Source organism: Phascolarctos cinereus, unplaced genomic scaffold (genome assembly GCF_003287225.1).
Source record: "Phascolarctos cinereus isolate Bilbo 61053 unplaced genomic scaffold, phaCin_HiC Scaffold_3;HRSCAF=262, whole genome shotgun sequence".
Lineage (NCBI taxonomy): Eukaryota > Metazoa > Chordata > Mammalia > Diprotodontia > Phascolarctidae > Phascolarctos > Phascolarctos cinereus.
In genome coordinates, this window is record NW_027555736.1 from 20,111,453 (window position 1) to 20,127,401 (window position 15,949).

At 41.3% G+C, this 15,949-nt stretch overlaps 1 protein-coding gene across 2 annotated transcripts; it reads left to right on the plus strand.

Moving 5' to 3' along the window:
- Positions 1-284: 284 nt before the first annotated feature.
- On the plus strand, positions 285-14,188 carry TFAM (transcription factor A, mitochondrial). Of its 2 annotated transcripts, none has more exons than XM_020998267.2 (7): positions 285-583; positions 4,212-4,336; positions 6,275-6,345; positions 7,246-7,395; positions 10,530-10,625; positions 11,665-11,721; positions 13,169-14,188. In XM_020998267.2, the coding sequence occupies exons 1-7, from the start codon at positions 471-473 to the stop codon at positions 13,319-13,321; spliced, it is 765 nt and encodes a 254-aa protein (XP_020853926.1). In that variant the 5' UTR covers positions 285-470; the 3' UTR covers positions 13,322-14,188. The 2 variants fall into 2 exon arrangements, with proteins under 2 accessions (XP_020853926.1, XP_020853925.1); XM_020998266.2 differs by having other exon boundaries at positions 286-583; positions 4,209-4,336.
- The last annotated feature ends 1,761 nt before the right edge of the window (positions 14,189-15,949 follow it).

Genomic DNA, 15,949 nt, shown 5'->3' on the forward strand with positions numbered 1-15,949 from the left:
CTGTAGCATGCATTAAACCTCCTATTTCACTGATGAGTAAACTGAGGCAGAGAGCTTGAGTCACTTCCTAAGGCCACAAAGCTGCTAGGAGGTAGATGGACCAAGATTGCAGCCTGGGTCCTTCCCACTCCTGCAGAACAGCCCGCGTTTGCCCTCTGAGCCCGCCGGAGCAGGCAGCCTTGCCCACGTGCTGCTTGCCCGAGGACTCGCAAGTGCGCAGGCGCTGCTGGAAGGGGCGTGCCCCACCCCCTCCGGGGGCCTCGCCGGCCTTTCCTTCCGGGGCGGCACATGCGCCCTCACCGCGCCTGTGGCCGCGCGGCTCCCCTACCGGAAGTGGTCCTTTCCCCCCTCCCACAATGCCCCGCGTGTGGCGGGGACCGGAGACTCTTCACGCGCTCACACAAACCCGCTCGGGCCTCGCCGCCGCCGCCGCCTCTGCGGGCTGAGGGAGGACGGGACCGGGCTGAACCATGGCGCTGCTGCGGGGAAGTTGGGGGGCGTTGAGGGTACTGGGCCGGCCCGCCGCCTTCTGGGCCCCCGCCGCCGCCGCCGACCGCGGGCTGCTGGAGCCGCCCCCGCCGAGGTGAGAGAGAGGCCGCTGGGGGCCGGGGGCGCCCACTCCGTGCGGGCCCCGGGCCCCCGCCTGCGCAGTGCGGGACAGAGGAAGGTCCGAGCTCGGCGCCGGACGGGACCGGCCCGTGGCTGCGGGCTCCGAGGCTCTCTGGGCCTTGAACCAGGGGCCGCCTGCCCCCGGCCTCAGTGTCCCCATTTGTAAAGCGGCTGAGCGTTTCCCTCGCCGGGCGCAGTGGAGGTGGGGGCGGGCCGGCTTCCTCCGGGCAAGGATGGGGTTCGAGGTTCGAATACTGCTTCTGCCCGGGAACCCGGGGCCGGGCCCTTCCCCCTGGGCTCCGCTCCTTCCTTTCCCCTCGGTTCTGCGAGCCTTTATCGAGTGCCGGGCGTGGGGATACCACGAGGAGTTTAAAGGACCCGCCTTGGGGCGTTCGCGTGGGTCAGACGCGGAGGGTGGAGCAGCCCCGCGCGATCCCTCGTGGGAGCCCCCAGCCTTCGGGGAGAGGGGGGCGGCAGAGCCGGGGTCCGCCTCCCCGCGAGCCCTTACGGCGCCCCCCAAACTGATCCCTGGGGGTCCTGGAGGAAATGCTAGGACGGTAACAAACGCGGTTACCAAAATGCCAAAAAACGCCTCAAAACGTTCACAGACCCCGAGGTGAGGAGCCCCGAGCAGGGCTGGGAGGCACGTTGGACGTTATCCGGGCGTATCCTCACCTGACCGGGAGAAGGGGGGGGCTTGGCCAACTCCCCCGGGGTGACGTTTACAGACTTCTTAGTATCTCTACTTCGTATGCAGATGGTGTCTGTGTACAGAGCCATACAAATGTAAGCGTCTTGAGGGCCAGGACAGCTTCATTTGAACCTCAGTTTTCTCATGAAAAATGAGGCAGTTGATCTAGACCGGCATTGTCATTTCAGGCAGGTGTTTGTGGGATGGCGGGTACCAATCTGTTATGCTTTTTTGTTTTCGTCATATTTAATTGTTTACGTTTATTGGCTGCATTTTGTTTTTATGACACACTTCCCTACAGATATCCAAACTTTTTCATAAAGTACATCCTTCCGTGCCTCCACTATAGTTGATTGATTTATTAACAGAAAGAAGGGATGTGTCCTTTACCTTTGACAGCATATTAACAGTGACTGCTGTATTTGACCAAAATTTTGTTACCTTTCTTGACTTTATTTACATTGCTGTAGTAATTGTATATCTTGTTCTTTAGGCTCTGCTTTTTTTTTTATTCTATATTACTTTCTTTTGTAAAAATTTTATTTTAAAAAAATTAATTTATTTTTAGTTTTTAACAATCACTTCCATAAGCTTTAGAGTTTAAATTTTCTCCCCTTCCCCCCCCTCCCCAGGATAGCAATCTGATATATGCTCTACATATACATTCCTATTAAACCTATTTCCTCATTAGTCATGTTGTGAAGAAGAATTAGAACCATTAGGAGGAACCACAAGAAACAAGAAAAAAAAAGAGCTAATAGTATGCTTCAATCTGCATTCAAACTCCATAAAGTCTTTCTTTGGATGTGGATTGCTTTTTCCATCTTGAGACTTTTGGAGATGTCTTAGATTCCTTGCATTGCTGAGAAGGGCTAAGTCTGTCAAAGTTTGTCATTGCACAGTGTGGCTGTTACTGTGTACAACGTTCGCCTGGTTCTGCTCACTTCACTCAGCATCAGACCATACAAGTCTTTCTAGGTTTTTCTGAAGTCTGCTTGCTCATCATTTCTTATAGCACAGTAGTATTCCTTTACATTCATATACCGCAACTTGTTCAGCCATTTCCCAAAGGATGGGCAACCCCTCAGTTTCTAATTCTTTGTCACCACACAAAGAGCTGCTGTAAATATTTTTGTACATTTGAGTCCTTTTCCCTTTTTGTGACTTAACCTAGTAGTGGTATGCTGGATCAGAGGGTATACACATTTTTTGTAGCCCTTTGGGCATAGTTCAAGTTGCTCTCCAAAATGGTTGGATCAGTTCACAACTCCACCAACAATGCATTAGCATCCCAGTTTTCCCACATCTTCTCCAATATTTATCATTTTCCTGTTTTGTCATGTTAGCCAATCTCTCTATATTACTTTCTACAAGTGTTTCTTGATCCGGTAGTTGAACCATAGCTCATTCAACCATTCCCTGGATCATTGGATACTCAGCTCTAAGTAGCCAGTTCCAGGCTCTCTGGGCTCTGGTATGATACCACTACTTGCCTTTTGGAGTTGGAAAAATTGAGTATACCATAGGCCTCTCATTCAACAAGACCAAAATCTAACTTAATGATCTTTCACTCTAAACACTTCCCTGTGACTGTTGGGGTGCTGTCCTTCTACCCAGTTCACCACTTTATCTCCTCACTCCCCCACCATCTCCATTGCATTGTCTGACCTTTATAGCATCTCTCTTCTCTCTCACTCACTCTACTGCAGATCCTGTTTTGCTCATGCTGGGACTATTGCAGTAGTCCTCCTTCCTCAGTCCTCTTCCTGCTCTAATTTATCTTCCACACAGTTGATAGTATAGGTCTGCCCATTTCACCAGTGGCTACTTCTTAGCTTCAGGATAAAATCAATGTTTAAAACTCCACAACCTGGCTGCTTCCTAGGCTTACCCTGGACTCAGTTGCACACACAATGGTACGTTGGCCCCTTGCTGTTCCTCCCACATCTCTTTGTCCTTAGCTGTTGCCTTTGCCTAGAATACTTTTCTTCCTCACTTCCTCCTCTTTGGCTTCTTTCAAGACTGAGCTCAAATCCAACCTTCTTTAGGAACTCTTTTCCTGATGGTTCAGCGCTCCTCCCCCCAGTTGTTAGCATCTTCAACTCTGACATTATTTGGTATCTGTAGATAGGTTGTACATCCATAGCTGTTTACATTTTGTCTTGAGCTCCTGGAGGACAGAGATGTTGGCTTTGCCTTTCTTTGTGTCCCTAGCAATAACACTTGGCTTGGCACATGGTAAGCCCTTCCAAAATGCTGGTTTTTATTTCCACCTTTTTGTTATCAATAATGTTGCTGTGCTATGTTGTACTTTACATCACACATGTGTATCTTGAGATAGTTACATTACATTGTCACTGTAAGACACTTGTGACAGAATGACCTCTCTACCTCAAAGCACACCTGATCTCTCTCTTTCTTTGGCACTTTCAGGTTTACAAACTATGGTTCAGAGGTAGTACAAGTTATCCTTGTCCAACTCATGTTTGAGGGCATTTAGGTGTAAAAAGGTCGTATTGTGTTCACATATGGTGACTGACGGAACTTGAACCCTGGTCTCCTGTTAAGGCACATAGTCTGCTATCTCAACTGCCATAGGCTGGAAATGATTGGGCATTTTCTCCTAAATTGCCCTCCTGAAATTGGGGCATCTTATCCTCTGACCTTCTGTTTGAACCGTAAATGGACCCCTAACACTTAGTAGTTGTATGACCAGGGACAAGCCATATAATGTCTCTGACCCTCAGTTTTTTGACCAGTAGAACACCAATAGCGATCTTTGCACTATCTACCTCAGAGAGTTGTGTTATTAAGCACCTTAAGGTTAGTGCTGTTTAAATGTGGACACATGTTTATTCTAAGAGATCATTAACAAACACCTGAATCTAAACACAACTTTTATTTACAGCAGTTCTATCTGTGGATTGGAATGGTTTATGAAAGACTGTACTTTATCTAATGCTCCAAAGAAACCTTGGTCTTCATACATTCGTTTTTCAATGGACTTTCGACCCATACTCAAAGAACAAAATCCAGGTAAGTTATGTCTGATGGAAGTCTACTCCATAGCACCTCATGGAATTAGCGCAGAAAAGAAAGCATGAAACTTTTATTGCTGATCTGGAGCTGCCGTTGATGGTCGTGAGGCTGTCACTTCACCTTTTTCTGTTTCCTTATTTATAATAAGGAGACACGCTGTTGAATCCCTGCCCCTCTCTACCAAGGCAAGGTGCTATGATGGTACCCAGAGAGTAAGTGAAAGGTTTAAGTTTTTTAGAAGTTATAAAACTTTGAAAATAAATACTTTTCACAAGGTTCTAAAAAGAGGCTCCTTGAGGAGTAATTAGGTGAGTTGTCGGGCGACATCTTCAAGAAGATGCCACATGACCTCCGGGCTAGAAGCCAGCCATGCTTCCCTTTGATATCGTGGTTCCCGCCAGTTTTATGGCGCTGCAGTGATCTGAAATAGAACTCAAGAGGAACAGCAGTAACATTGGCATAGTGAAGGCAGAGGAACCACAGAGAGTGGCTGTTCTTTCCATTTATAAGGTTTTATGTGAAGCTTTTGTGGCTCTGATGAGGTCTCTTCTGAAGCTTTCTCATGCCATAAGTGACCTTGGACATTTGAAGATTATGCTAGTGGAGTATAAGTGCTCCAGTGTGGAAAGGCTTCGAGTTTGGGTCCAGAAAGGAATTGTGGTGTGTTTGTTGTCCAAGGACCGTGGTGGCCAAGTTCAGAGGGACTTCATCCCCTGGTTTAACACAGGATGATGAAGTTTTTGGTCATTGTATTTCTCAAGGACAGTATTAGTCAGTCAGGAAGCTTTTATTAAGTGCCTGCTCTGCTCCATGTGCCATGCTAGGTGCCCTGGGATAGATTAGTAAGGGTTTAGAGATGGATTGTATTCTATGTATGTTGTGGGGGGCACCTATATGAATGAAATAACAGATATTTGAGGTATTGAAGTGGCATCGAAGCACCAGGTGGTGGTAGGAGCAAATGAGTAGGATCACATGTTCCCTCAAAACAAGATACACCAGGGTATTTGCCTGCTAGTCTGACAGCATTTTAAGGAAGCAGGAACTTATTTTTAAGACTGTTAGCAATCACTGAAGTTCTGAAAGATTAAAGACACTCATCCATTTGATCTCATTTCTCTTCTTCAGCCGTAAAGATGAGAAAACCACAGCAATGTGTGCTAAGGAAGTAGTAGCAAGTAACATGTTCTTTTTTTAATTTAATTTAATTTTTAATTTAATTTAATTTAATTTTTTTTAGGCCTGGGGTTAAGTGACTTGCCCGTGGTCACACAGCTAGTCAGTGTCCAGTGTTTGGTCTGAGGCCGGATTTGAACTCAGGTACTCCTGCTTTCAGAGCCGGTGCTCTATCCACTGTGCCACCTAGCTGCCCCAACATGTTCTTTTAAACTAGATCACATTCCCCTAACTTTATTGTGGCCAGGGAGGGGGGAAAATATGCCTTTTAAAAACCTGCATCTTGCTCTTTCAGTTGAGGGAAGAAACATGAGAGTAGTGGATGCATTTGAGGATAATGCAGTATGTTTCAAGATATTTTCATGAAGAAAAACAAGGTAGTAGTGTCTAAAATGAGAGCATTGGGGTATTTTTTTCCAAGATGCTCGATATAAAACTTTAAATGATTTGGAGCCCAGCAAGATCTGCTCTTCTGAGGTTCCTCATGGATGTCATGTCAATTTAACTTGTCCTAGGAATTAACTTGTGTGTGGTAACTGTCAGCTAAAAATCAGTAAAGATTAGAGAGGACTTGGAAGCTGTTTAGGAAATGTTTTGGATCATTTGACTCAAGTTCAAGTAGGGCTTTAGGTTATTGGCATAAGGATTTTGTAATATAAATTAGTTTAGGAGAAGACACCAGTGAATTAGGCTTTTTAAGAACTCTTTAGTCGTAAGGAAAGTAAATTGAAATGTTCTTAATTTCGTTCTTATCTTCAGATTTGAAAAGCACCGAGATAGTCAAGAAGCTTGCTGAAGCTTGGAGGGAGCTTCCAGAGTCACAGAAGAAAGTGAGTTAAGTTCCTTGCCACCATTCTGGGCTGTTGCTAGTGTCATGAATTTTAGACATCGTTAGGCCAGTGTGTTGGCCAGTGCTCATGGATAATGAAAAAGCTCAATCTTATAATCTGTTTTTTACTCACTCTGTAGCATACTTGGAAAGAATACTTATTTCCATTCTGAAAAGCTTGGGTCCTGGTCTTGGTTCCAATATTTGTTAGCTCTAAGTCTCGGTTAGTCATGTCACCCTCCTCAGCCTTTATTGGAATAAGAGAATACTTACTTTGTATAGTCTGCCTTACAAGGTAGATTAAGGAAGGTGTCTTGTGTACTTTAACTATTCTATAGAAATGTGAGCACTCAGGACCGTTAAGTCCTTACTAGATAGAATAGAGATGGTAAAGCAAGTATATGCACTGAGGCAGCTATAATGGGTTTTAGAAAAGAATGTACCCGACTTTTAAAAAAATTCTAATTTTTTTCAGTGACCAAAAATCCATTTTCTCTCCTTCTTAGCCTCCTCTTTTAGAGGAACCCTCGCCCAACTCTTAAAACAATTATGTATAGTCTAAATATGCCTTATTCAGTATGAAAATATAATTTTAAGAAATTTTTTTTGTGCTTATAAAAATTCTGTTTCAGCGAAGCTGTTAAATCTCATTAGTGAGTGGTATTTGCACTCTTGAGAGGTATAGTTTAATTTTCAGTGAAAATGTCTTTTAAATAGTTCCCTGTAGTTGGACAGATAGGTTATACATGATGCCAATAGGTTTAGCTGCCTACCCAGTAACTGAAATTTCCTCTGCTTAAAGCTTTACGGCTTGCTTTCCCTACCAAGTTTGGTGTAATGTACTTAGCTGTAACAGCTTAGTGATAATAACTCTTGATTATTGTGCTTTTTGTATGTTTAGGTATATAAAGAAGCTACTGAGGCAGCTTTTAAAATATACAGAGAAGAGGCCTTGAAATATAAATCAGAGCTCGATCATAATCAGAAAAAAGTTTTGAAAGAAGAGAGCCGTCGAAAGAAGGCTAGAAAGGAATTAATAAAGAAAAAAAGAGTGAGTTTGAACCTGGTTTCTCCTGACAAAGGACCGAATTTGACATGAATATCTGTTTGTATTTCTGGTAGTGTTTTTTAAAAAAGTTTTCCTTATTATAAATTTGAAAAACATGAACATTTCTCTATGTAAAGGACAGAAAAAAATGCATTTGAACTATGGATCTCCACTCTGCACAATTTGTGTTTTGTTATTGGTTTTGTATACTTCAAATTTAATATGATAATTTCAATACTGTCACACTTGCTTGTGTGTATTGGGTGGGGGTGGGGTGGGACAGATTGCTTAATTTGCCTTTTAGAGTAGGACCTCGTTGATTTGGACTACTTAGGTCTGAGAACAATCTAATTAGGCATAGCTCTCTATCTAATTCACTGGACCACTTATTTCCAACCTTTATTAGCCTTTGGTCAGTGGCCTCATTGCATTTGGCCCTCCCTCTAAGCTGTGATGAATAAGACCTCAGGTGGCATGATTGGTCGGAGAAGTTCATCAGCTTTGTACATCAGTTTCATGACGGCATGCTTGCCCGGGGTTCTGGATATTGGACAATGCTCTTGTGCTTTCTCAGTCACCAGTGGAGTGAAACAAGGCTGTGTGCTTGCTTCCATACTTTTTAGCATGATATTTTCAGCCACGTTGTCAAATGTTTTCAATGAGGATGAATATGGCATCAAGGTCAGCCACCACACTGATGGTAAATACTTCAGCTTAAAAAGACTGCAAGCCAAGATCAAAGTGGAGGGAGTGTTGGTGCATGATTTCCCGTTTGCAGATGATTTGTGCACTCAGTGCAGCTTCTGAAGCTGAGAGGCAGCAAAGTATGGGTCGATTCTCTGTTGTTTACGCTAATTTTGGTCTAACAGTTGACTGCAAGAAAACACACGTGCTCCATCAGCCACCACCACACCATCCCTACGTGGAACATTGGTTACAGCAAATGGAGAAGTTTTGAATGCTGTGAATAAGTTCGCTTACCTTGGTAGTGTACTTTCCAGGGATGTGCACATTGATAAAAGAGGTTGACACATGCATTGCCAGAGCTAGCTTAGTGTTTGGGAGGCTCCAAAGGAAAGTGAAGGAGAGAAGAGGTATTAGACGAACTACCAAACTGAAGGTCTACAAAGCTGTTGTGCTGACCTCGTTGTTGTATGCCTGTGAAACCTGGACAATATACCAGTGCTGTGCCAGGAAACTGAATCGCTTCTATTTGAATTGTCTTAGGAAGATTCTGAAAATACCTGGCAGGATAAGATACCAGACACTGAGGTCCTTTCTCGAGCTAAACTGCCAGGCATTGAAGCTCTACTGCAGAGAATGCAACTTTGATGGGCTGGCCACATTGTTCGACTGCAAAACATACGCTTGCCAAAGAGACTTTGATGGAGAACTCACACAGGGCAAGCCTTCACGTGGTGTTTAGAAGAAGCTACAAGGACACTCTCAAGGTCTCTCTTAAGAACTTTAGAATTGATATTGTATGACATGGAAGACACTGGCACAGGACTGCTCAGCATGGTATGCCCACATCAGAAAAGGTGCTGTGCTCTGTGAGCAAAGCAGAATTGAGATAGCTCAGGAGAGATGCAAGATACGCAAACTTAGAGAATCCCAAAGGTTCCCAAGGACTATTTGTGCCCCACCTGTGGTAGAGCATTCCGAGCTGGTATTGGTCTGATCAGCCAGTTGGATGCACTAAAACTTGAATCTGACCTAGTGATGTCACTTTGGTCCTCTTTGAAAATGAAGGACAACAACATTGTCTCCCAACCTCAGGATCGTTCTTCCAGTTGTCTCCATGACTAGTACCTGATCCATTTTTTTTTGTTCTCTATCTCCTGTTATCAAAGCGACTTGTATGTTTATGTCGACAACAACTTTGACACTTCCTTATAGCCAGTGATACTTGATTTTTATGTGGCACTTTAAGTTTTACTGAGTATTCAAAATTGGAGATACCTTTCTTCTTTTTGTCACCAAAGTATGAGATAGTTCCCATGATGCCCAGTATGACTGTTTTTTTAAAGCACTGAGCAAAGAAGAAACTAGGTAAGTGAGTTGGTGAACTCATTTAAAACAGTGTGACTTTGAGTTCAGCTGCCTTACTTGGTTTGACTTTCTTTTCAATATCATCCCTCTCCTTTGAAAAGTTTTATATGTAATGCAAACATTTTCTTCATGCAGTTATATTTCATGGTGAAATAGATCATAATTTTTGAGACTTGTTTGTGGATAGAACATTCATGTCAAAGAACATTTGTCAGTGCATCATTGGAAAGACCTTGATATTGGAATTGCATCTAACTCTTTTAAAATTTAATTTAATTTTTCTTAATGAATGAAAATCTTATTTTATCTCATGGATATAAAAAGAAAAAATCTTTGCAACAAATGTGCATAGTTAAGCAAAATGAAATTCCTACATTGTCTTAATCAAAAGTGTCTTAATCTTTCCCTAGAGTCCATTACCTTTCCGAAGGTGTGGAGCATAATTTATTGTCCATCCTTAAATCATAGGTGGTGATTGTAGTGATCAGAATTAATTTTTCTTCTGGTGATATTTTGGTATTATTCTGCTGGTTCTGCTCACTTCACTTTACATTAGTTCCTCTAAGTCTTCCCAGGTTTCTGTGAAGACTTATTCATTTTTTTTTGTGGCTATCATTAAGATTTGGTTTCTTCCTCTGAAAACTGCCTTTTCTCATCTTTTGGTAATTTTTCAATTGGAGAATGGCTGTTGTAAATTAGAATCCGTTCCTTTTACATCATGGAAATGAGACCTTTTGTTAGAGAAGCTTCCTAGAAGATTTTTTTTTCCCATTTATCTACAATTCTAATTCTAAAATGGTTTCATTTATGTAAAAACTTGATTTTCTACAATCAAAGTCATTTATTATGTCTTTTGTGACTCTTACTGTCCTTTGTTTGGTCATGAACTATCCCTGTCTCCATAGGTCTGGCAAGTAATTTTTTCCTTGCTGCACTAACTTGTTAATACCATCCTTCCTGTCTTAAATTGTGTACCCATTTGGAGCTTTTCTTGGTGTGCAATATGAGATGTTGGTCTGTATCTAATTTCTGTCACCATTTTCCTGTTTTCCCAGAAATTTCTAACTCTTTTTTTTTTATTTCAGGAATTAACCATCTTTGGAAAGCCCAAAAAACCTCGCTCAGGTTATAACATTTTTATTTCTGAACACTTTAAGGAAGCGAAAGGATCTTCAGCACAGGTAAAGCAAAATAATATTTGATAATTACGTAGTGTTACATACATTAGCTTGTTGATCCTCAAGCTCAATAATCACGTATTATCATCATCATTTCATAGATAATCTTTAAAGCCTTATTTTCTTAAGTGACATATTGAGGGTCATGAGCCAAGTGATAGACCCTAAGATAAATTCCGAGTATCTAATCCTAGACTCTACTGTACAGCCATATCAGTTATATTTGAACCTCAAATCTGAGGGTCATTAAAGACCCTTGTTTAAGGGTGTCATTCACTAGACAGATCTGTGCTGCGTCTCAGGTGCTGAGGACGGTGCCAAGTCTGAACATAAGAAGCAGTCAGGATTTTCATGTAAAGATTTAATTTTTTGACCATGTTTTCCTGTCACTCCATTCCATATAGTCTAATTGGTCAGCATTTCAGAAATCCTTTTTTTGTAAACTTTTACTTAGAGATTTAGATTAGAGATAATCTAGTTTATATGATCATAGATTTAGAGCTGAAAGATACCTTGGAGGTCATCTAGTTCAACCCCCTCATTTTACAGACAAGGAAATGAAGGCTCTTGGAGGGAAAGGAAATGGAAATAAATGGCCCACTAGGTTTTGAACCCAAGCCTTCTGACTAGATTCATCAATATTTTACAGGTGAGGCAGTTATGACTCAGATGAAATGACTTTTCCAGGGCCAAGTGACCACTGAGAATGAGCCTTCAAGATTTATGAACCTGTAGATACTTTGACGCAGAACTGAGAAGAAATGAAAAATCCTGTAGCTTTTGCAGTTGGGGTGATTATATGTGCTTGATTTTGAGCCTTTCTGCAGATTGATAGCTACACACATATATTTAGTTGAGAGTATTGTTTAAGTTTAGAGTAGAATGATGTTAGAAATTGGTCAGTGTTAACTGTTGCTTTTAGAAAACATGTGGATTTCTTGAGTCCCAAGAGGAACCATAAAATGAGTTATTTTTCTTTTGTTTCTTGTATCTCCCTTCCCCTCCCCCAAAAGGAACTAAACAAAAGTGTGTTGTTTTTTAGCAAATGATGAAGGTTTTAAATGAAGAGTGGAAAACTCTGTCATCATCTCGGAAGCAGGTATGATCATAGAATCCTAGCTTTAGATCTAGAATGCAGTTTTTATTGCTTGAAGAGACCTTGGAGGTTATTCAGTCAGGCCCCTCATTTCATGCATGAGGAAATTGAGGCCTAAAGAAACTAAATGACTTCACCAAGGCCACAGAGGTTGTAGATGGCAGGATGTGAACCAAGTGTTTTGGATTCCATATCCTGTAAATCTTTGCACTGAACCACAGTTTCAGGTAAAATTTTTAGTCTCATGCTCAAGTAGAATATTCATTCAAAACTTAGTGTACAGAGAACTTGATGCTGCTAACAGGACAGTTAAAATATTTTGGAAGGACTTTCGTGTTTGTTCTGGGCCTGGTCTCATGATTTTATTGGTATAGGGCCCTCCCAGGTGAGGAAACTCCCTCTACCACTGCAGAACAGCACTTCCTCTGCGTTTTATACTTTGTAGATATTTGCCCAAAGTGCTGGGGCCACACAGCCAGTAGGTGTTGGAGGTGGGACTTAGGAAGATCTGAGGTCTTCCTGGCTTTGAGGCCGGCTCTGTAGCCAAAAGAGCATGTTGCTTTTCTCTTACAGATTACTGTAAAATGATTTGGGGGGGGGGGCATCAAACACAAGGTTTTTTTCTCCCCATTGCTCAAAACTATGAAGTTGTTACTTAACTGAATTTAAATTTCACCCGTATATACAAACTGCACAAGGTTTCCCCCATCTCTGCCCCGGGGTGATGAATTGTCTTCTTTAGAAAAGTTTCATTAGTACCTAAAGATCATCATTTCACAAATCCCTCCCTTCTGACAAAAAAAAATACAATTAAGCAAAACAAAAGAGCCATGTCTGATAGCATGTTTTTGTAATTCACTACCTTTGCTCTAGGCTTCACTAATAGTTCTTTTAAGTCATAGTTATCACTGCTTCAGTCAGGTGTCTGATGTCTTTAAGGGTTGTCCTTTGTATTCTTGTCATCATACAAAATTGCCCTTTGGTTTCTGCTTACTTTATTTATCAGTTCATACAAGTCTTCTTAAGTTTCTCTGGATTCCTCATGCTTTTCATTTCTTATGGCACTGTAATATTCTATACATTCATATAGCACAGTTTATCCACGTTCCTCAAATGACTGAGCATCAACTTTCTTGTGCTGACATGTTTCCCCCCCCGCCAAAAAAATTACTGCTATGACTTTTTTGTGCATGTGGGACAATATCCTGGGGGTCATTGCTGTGCATCCTTTAGTGACCTTGTGATTAACTCTTTCACATGTAGATGTGTATCCTTTTTGGTCCTCTTCTTTCCTCGCCCTCTTTCCATGATCATCTCTCTCTCCTAGAGGTGGTTAAGTTCCACCTATATTTGTGTGAGATAGTATACATGTCATAGATTTAACTGTTCCAGAAAGAAAAAGGAGATTTCCCCTAAGAAGTTACTGAACAACTATATATTCCTTCCTCAGGTATATCAACAACTTGCCGAAGATGATAAAATTCGTTATGAAAATGAAATTAAATCGTGGGAAGAAAAAATGCTTGAAATTGGACGAGATGATCTTTTACGTTTTAGGAAGCTAAAAGCCAAAATTGGAAAACACCTTGAGGACATCTATTGATGTTTGCTTCTTCATAGTGAATATGATAAATATTCACGAACCAATCAGGTCTCTCTCTACGCAGGACTATGACAGACTTTCTAAGAATGATGTTGGTGAACATTTTATATTAATCTCTCTCTCTTTTTTTTTTTTTGGTTAGGCAGTGGGGTTAAGTGACTTGCCCAGGACCACACAGCTAGTAAGTGTTATGTGTCTGAGGCCGGATTTGAACTCAGGTCCTCCTGAATCCAGGGCTGGTGCTCTATCCACTGCACCACCTACCTGCCCCATATTAATCTCTTTTTGTTAATAATATATGGACTTCAGCCAGTATGCCGACCTATGTTGTATCAGCCCCTAGCTATGGATGCTCCACTGGCATAGACTCAGTCTAAATTCAGACATATTTGCTTTTGGAACTACTGAATACCAAACAATTCATCTAAGTGTAGGAGGGATTAATGTTACCTTCAGATAAGAGTGAATCAAGCTGTGAAACATTTTTGATACTGGATGACGACAAGAAAGTATTCTTGTTTCCTAATGAGGAGACAAGCTTTGCTTTTCTCCAATTGTCTTAAATTATAAAAGCCACAGCGGTCTAAGCTGTCACTGTTGTGGATTTTTAAAGAATGAGGAACTGACCTAGGTAAGTCCTAGGTCCTAATATCTAGGCAGGTTCTAATTCCTAGGTAATCCTAGCTCAGAGTATTCAGAAATGACGAGTGGACACACATACAATTGCTGATTTCATTTATGACTTTTTAAAAAACTACTGAAGGATTTATAAATGTTTCCGTCCATCCCTTTCTTTGTAAAGATTATGTCAACTCTGTGCACGTTGGTGTTTATATCGCAGAGAATAAAATCTTCTAATGCATTCTACCTAATTTACATACTTAAATGTTCTAAAAACAATGTTATAGTTCTTTCTTTTAGAGGGTATTAGGTTTTTTACAAAAATCAATCAAAAAGTGTCATGTGCCAGGCACTGGGCTTGGGCATTGGGTAGACAAGTTTCAAGTATGAAATGTTATACTTGAAATGAGTTTGAAATTACTTTCAAATGTTTTCTACTCTTAAATAGAACAGTTCTCCATCCAGTATCAATTTTTATTGCGATGTGTGAAGGTTTTCATTTCCTCTAGGTATGCTATGGAATATTTAGAAACTTACAAAGTATTGTGTAAGAAGAAGAAGAAGAATTGCTAAGTCCTGTTTCAAGAGATGTACATTGTTACTAGGATGCTTTTACTGTTAAGGGGCTGAAAAGCCAAGTGTGACATGATGAAGCCCTTAAAACTGTAGAATCTAAGACGCTGAAAGAAAATTGCAGATATTTTTGTTTCTTGTAGGTAGAGATATTATGATTAAGTTAAGGCTGAAACTGGGGAGTGTTGACCTTTGAACCCTGACTTTAGAGTTGGTGAGCATCCTAAGAGGGTAAAGTGGGGATAAAGCGGTAAGGTTTTGGGTGTATGTAATATTTCTGTGAGGGTGTAAAAAACATCCTGTAACCAGAATTATATGTAAGGTAGGTCTGGAGCCTGCTAATGCTAGGAAGAAAAAGAAGCTCTTAGGCTCATATTCTTCATATTATCAAAATACCCCAAACAGCTTCTCTCATAGATCCATTTGTCTCTTTACCACCAAGACAGATATTTTTGATAATGATTCCAAAGAAATACGTATAAAGCATTTAAAAAAGGAAGATAAGAATGTATCACATATTCTTGTGGCTCTCTTTCTGTTTCAAAATGTCATCAGTTTTTAAAATTTAAATTGTTTAAGTCTTTTTAAGGATCATAGGTGAGAAGGTGCACCCTGTTAGTGACTGGTAATACTAATGACAGCTGACATCCATCTGGTGCTTTTTGATTTGCAAAGTGATACGCACACATTGTTTCATTTGAGCTGCATGACAGTCTTATGAGGTAGGTATGTGTGTTGTCATCCCTGTTTTGAATGGCAGGAAACTAAGGACCAGGAATGGGAGAGGGAATTGATGAACACACAAATTTAAGTAGTCTGCAAGGATTTTTAGGTTCCTACCATGTGCCAGTCACTACAAGATCCTCTGAATACAAAGCCAAAAGAAATCATCTACATTGTGTCGAGAAAGACAGTGGCTGGCTCAGTACCTGGAACATCATAAGAGATTAGTAGACACTTACTGATTGACATGTACGTATGTATGTTGTTTTGTTGTTACTAGTAGTAGTAGTAGCAGCAGATGGAGAAATTAGAAAATACTTAATGTAGAAAGTGTCAGGTTAACTGAGCCTTGAGGGATTTCTGAAAGAAGTGAGGAGAGAGTGAAATTCCTATGTGGATAATAGGTATGGAGATGAGAAATGAAGAGTGGCATATGAAGAGTGTAAGGTGAATTTGACTGTTCCACAGAATATGTGTAATAAGACTGGATGGGGAGGTCGAACAAGTTGGGAAGAGCTTTAGGTGCCAAATAAGAGCTTGAGTGGGGAGCTGATGTGGTCAAACCTGTGCTTGAGGAGTTGGGTGAGCCTTGACAGAGGGAGACCACTTTCTAAATGGGAGATGATGAGGAGCCAGACTGGGCAGGGATTGGATGTGAGATGTGGTGGTGGAAACAATGAGATTTGTCAGCTAGCATATGTAAGAGTCAAA

Bases quoted from the DNA above. Each gene is read 5' to 3' on its own strand.
- TFAM (XM_020998266.2), top strand. From the start codon at position 471: ATGGCGCTGCTGCGGGGAAGTTGGGGGGCGTTGAGGGTACTGGGCCGG. The intron at 7,396-10,529 runs GTGAGTTTGAAC...TTTTTATTTCAG, and splicing joins AATTAATAAAGAAAAAAAGA to GAATTAACCATCTTTGGAAA. The intron at 11,722-13,168 runs GTATGATCATAG...TTCCTTCCTCAG, and splicing joins TGTCATCATCTCGGAAGCAG to GTATATCAACAACTTGCCGA.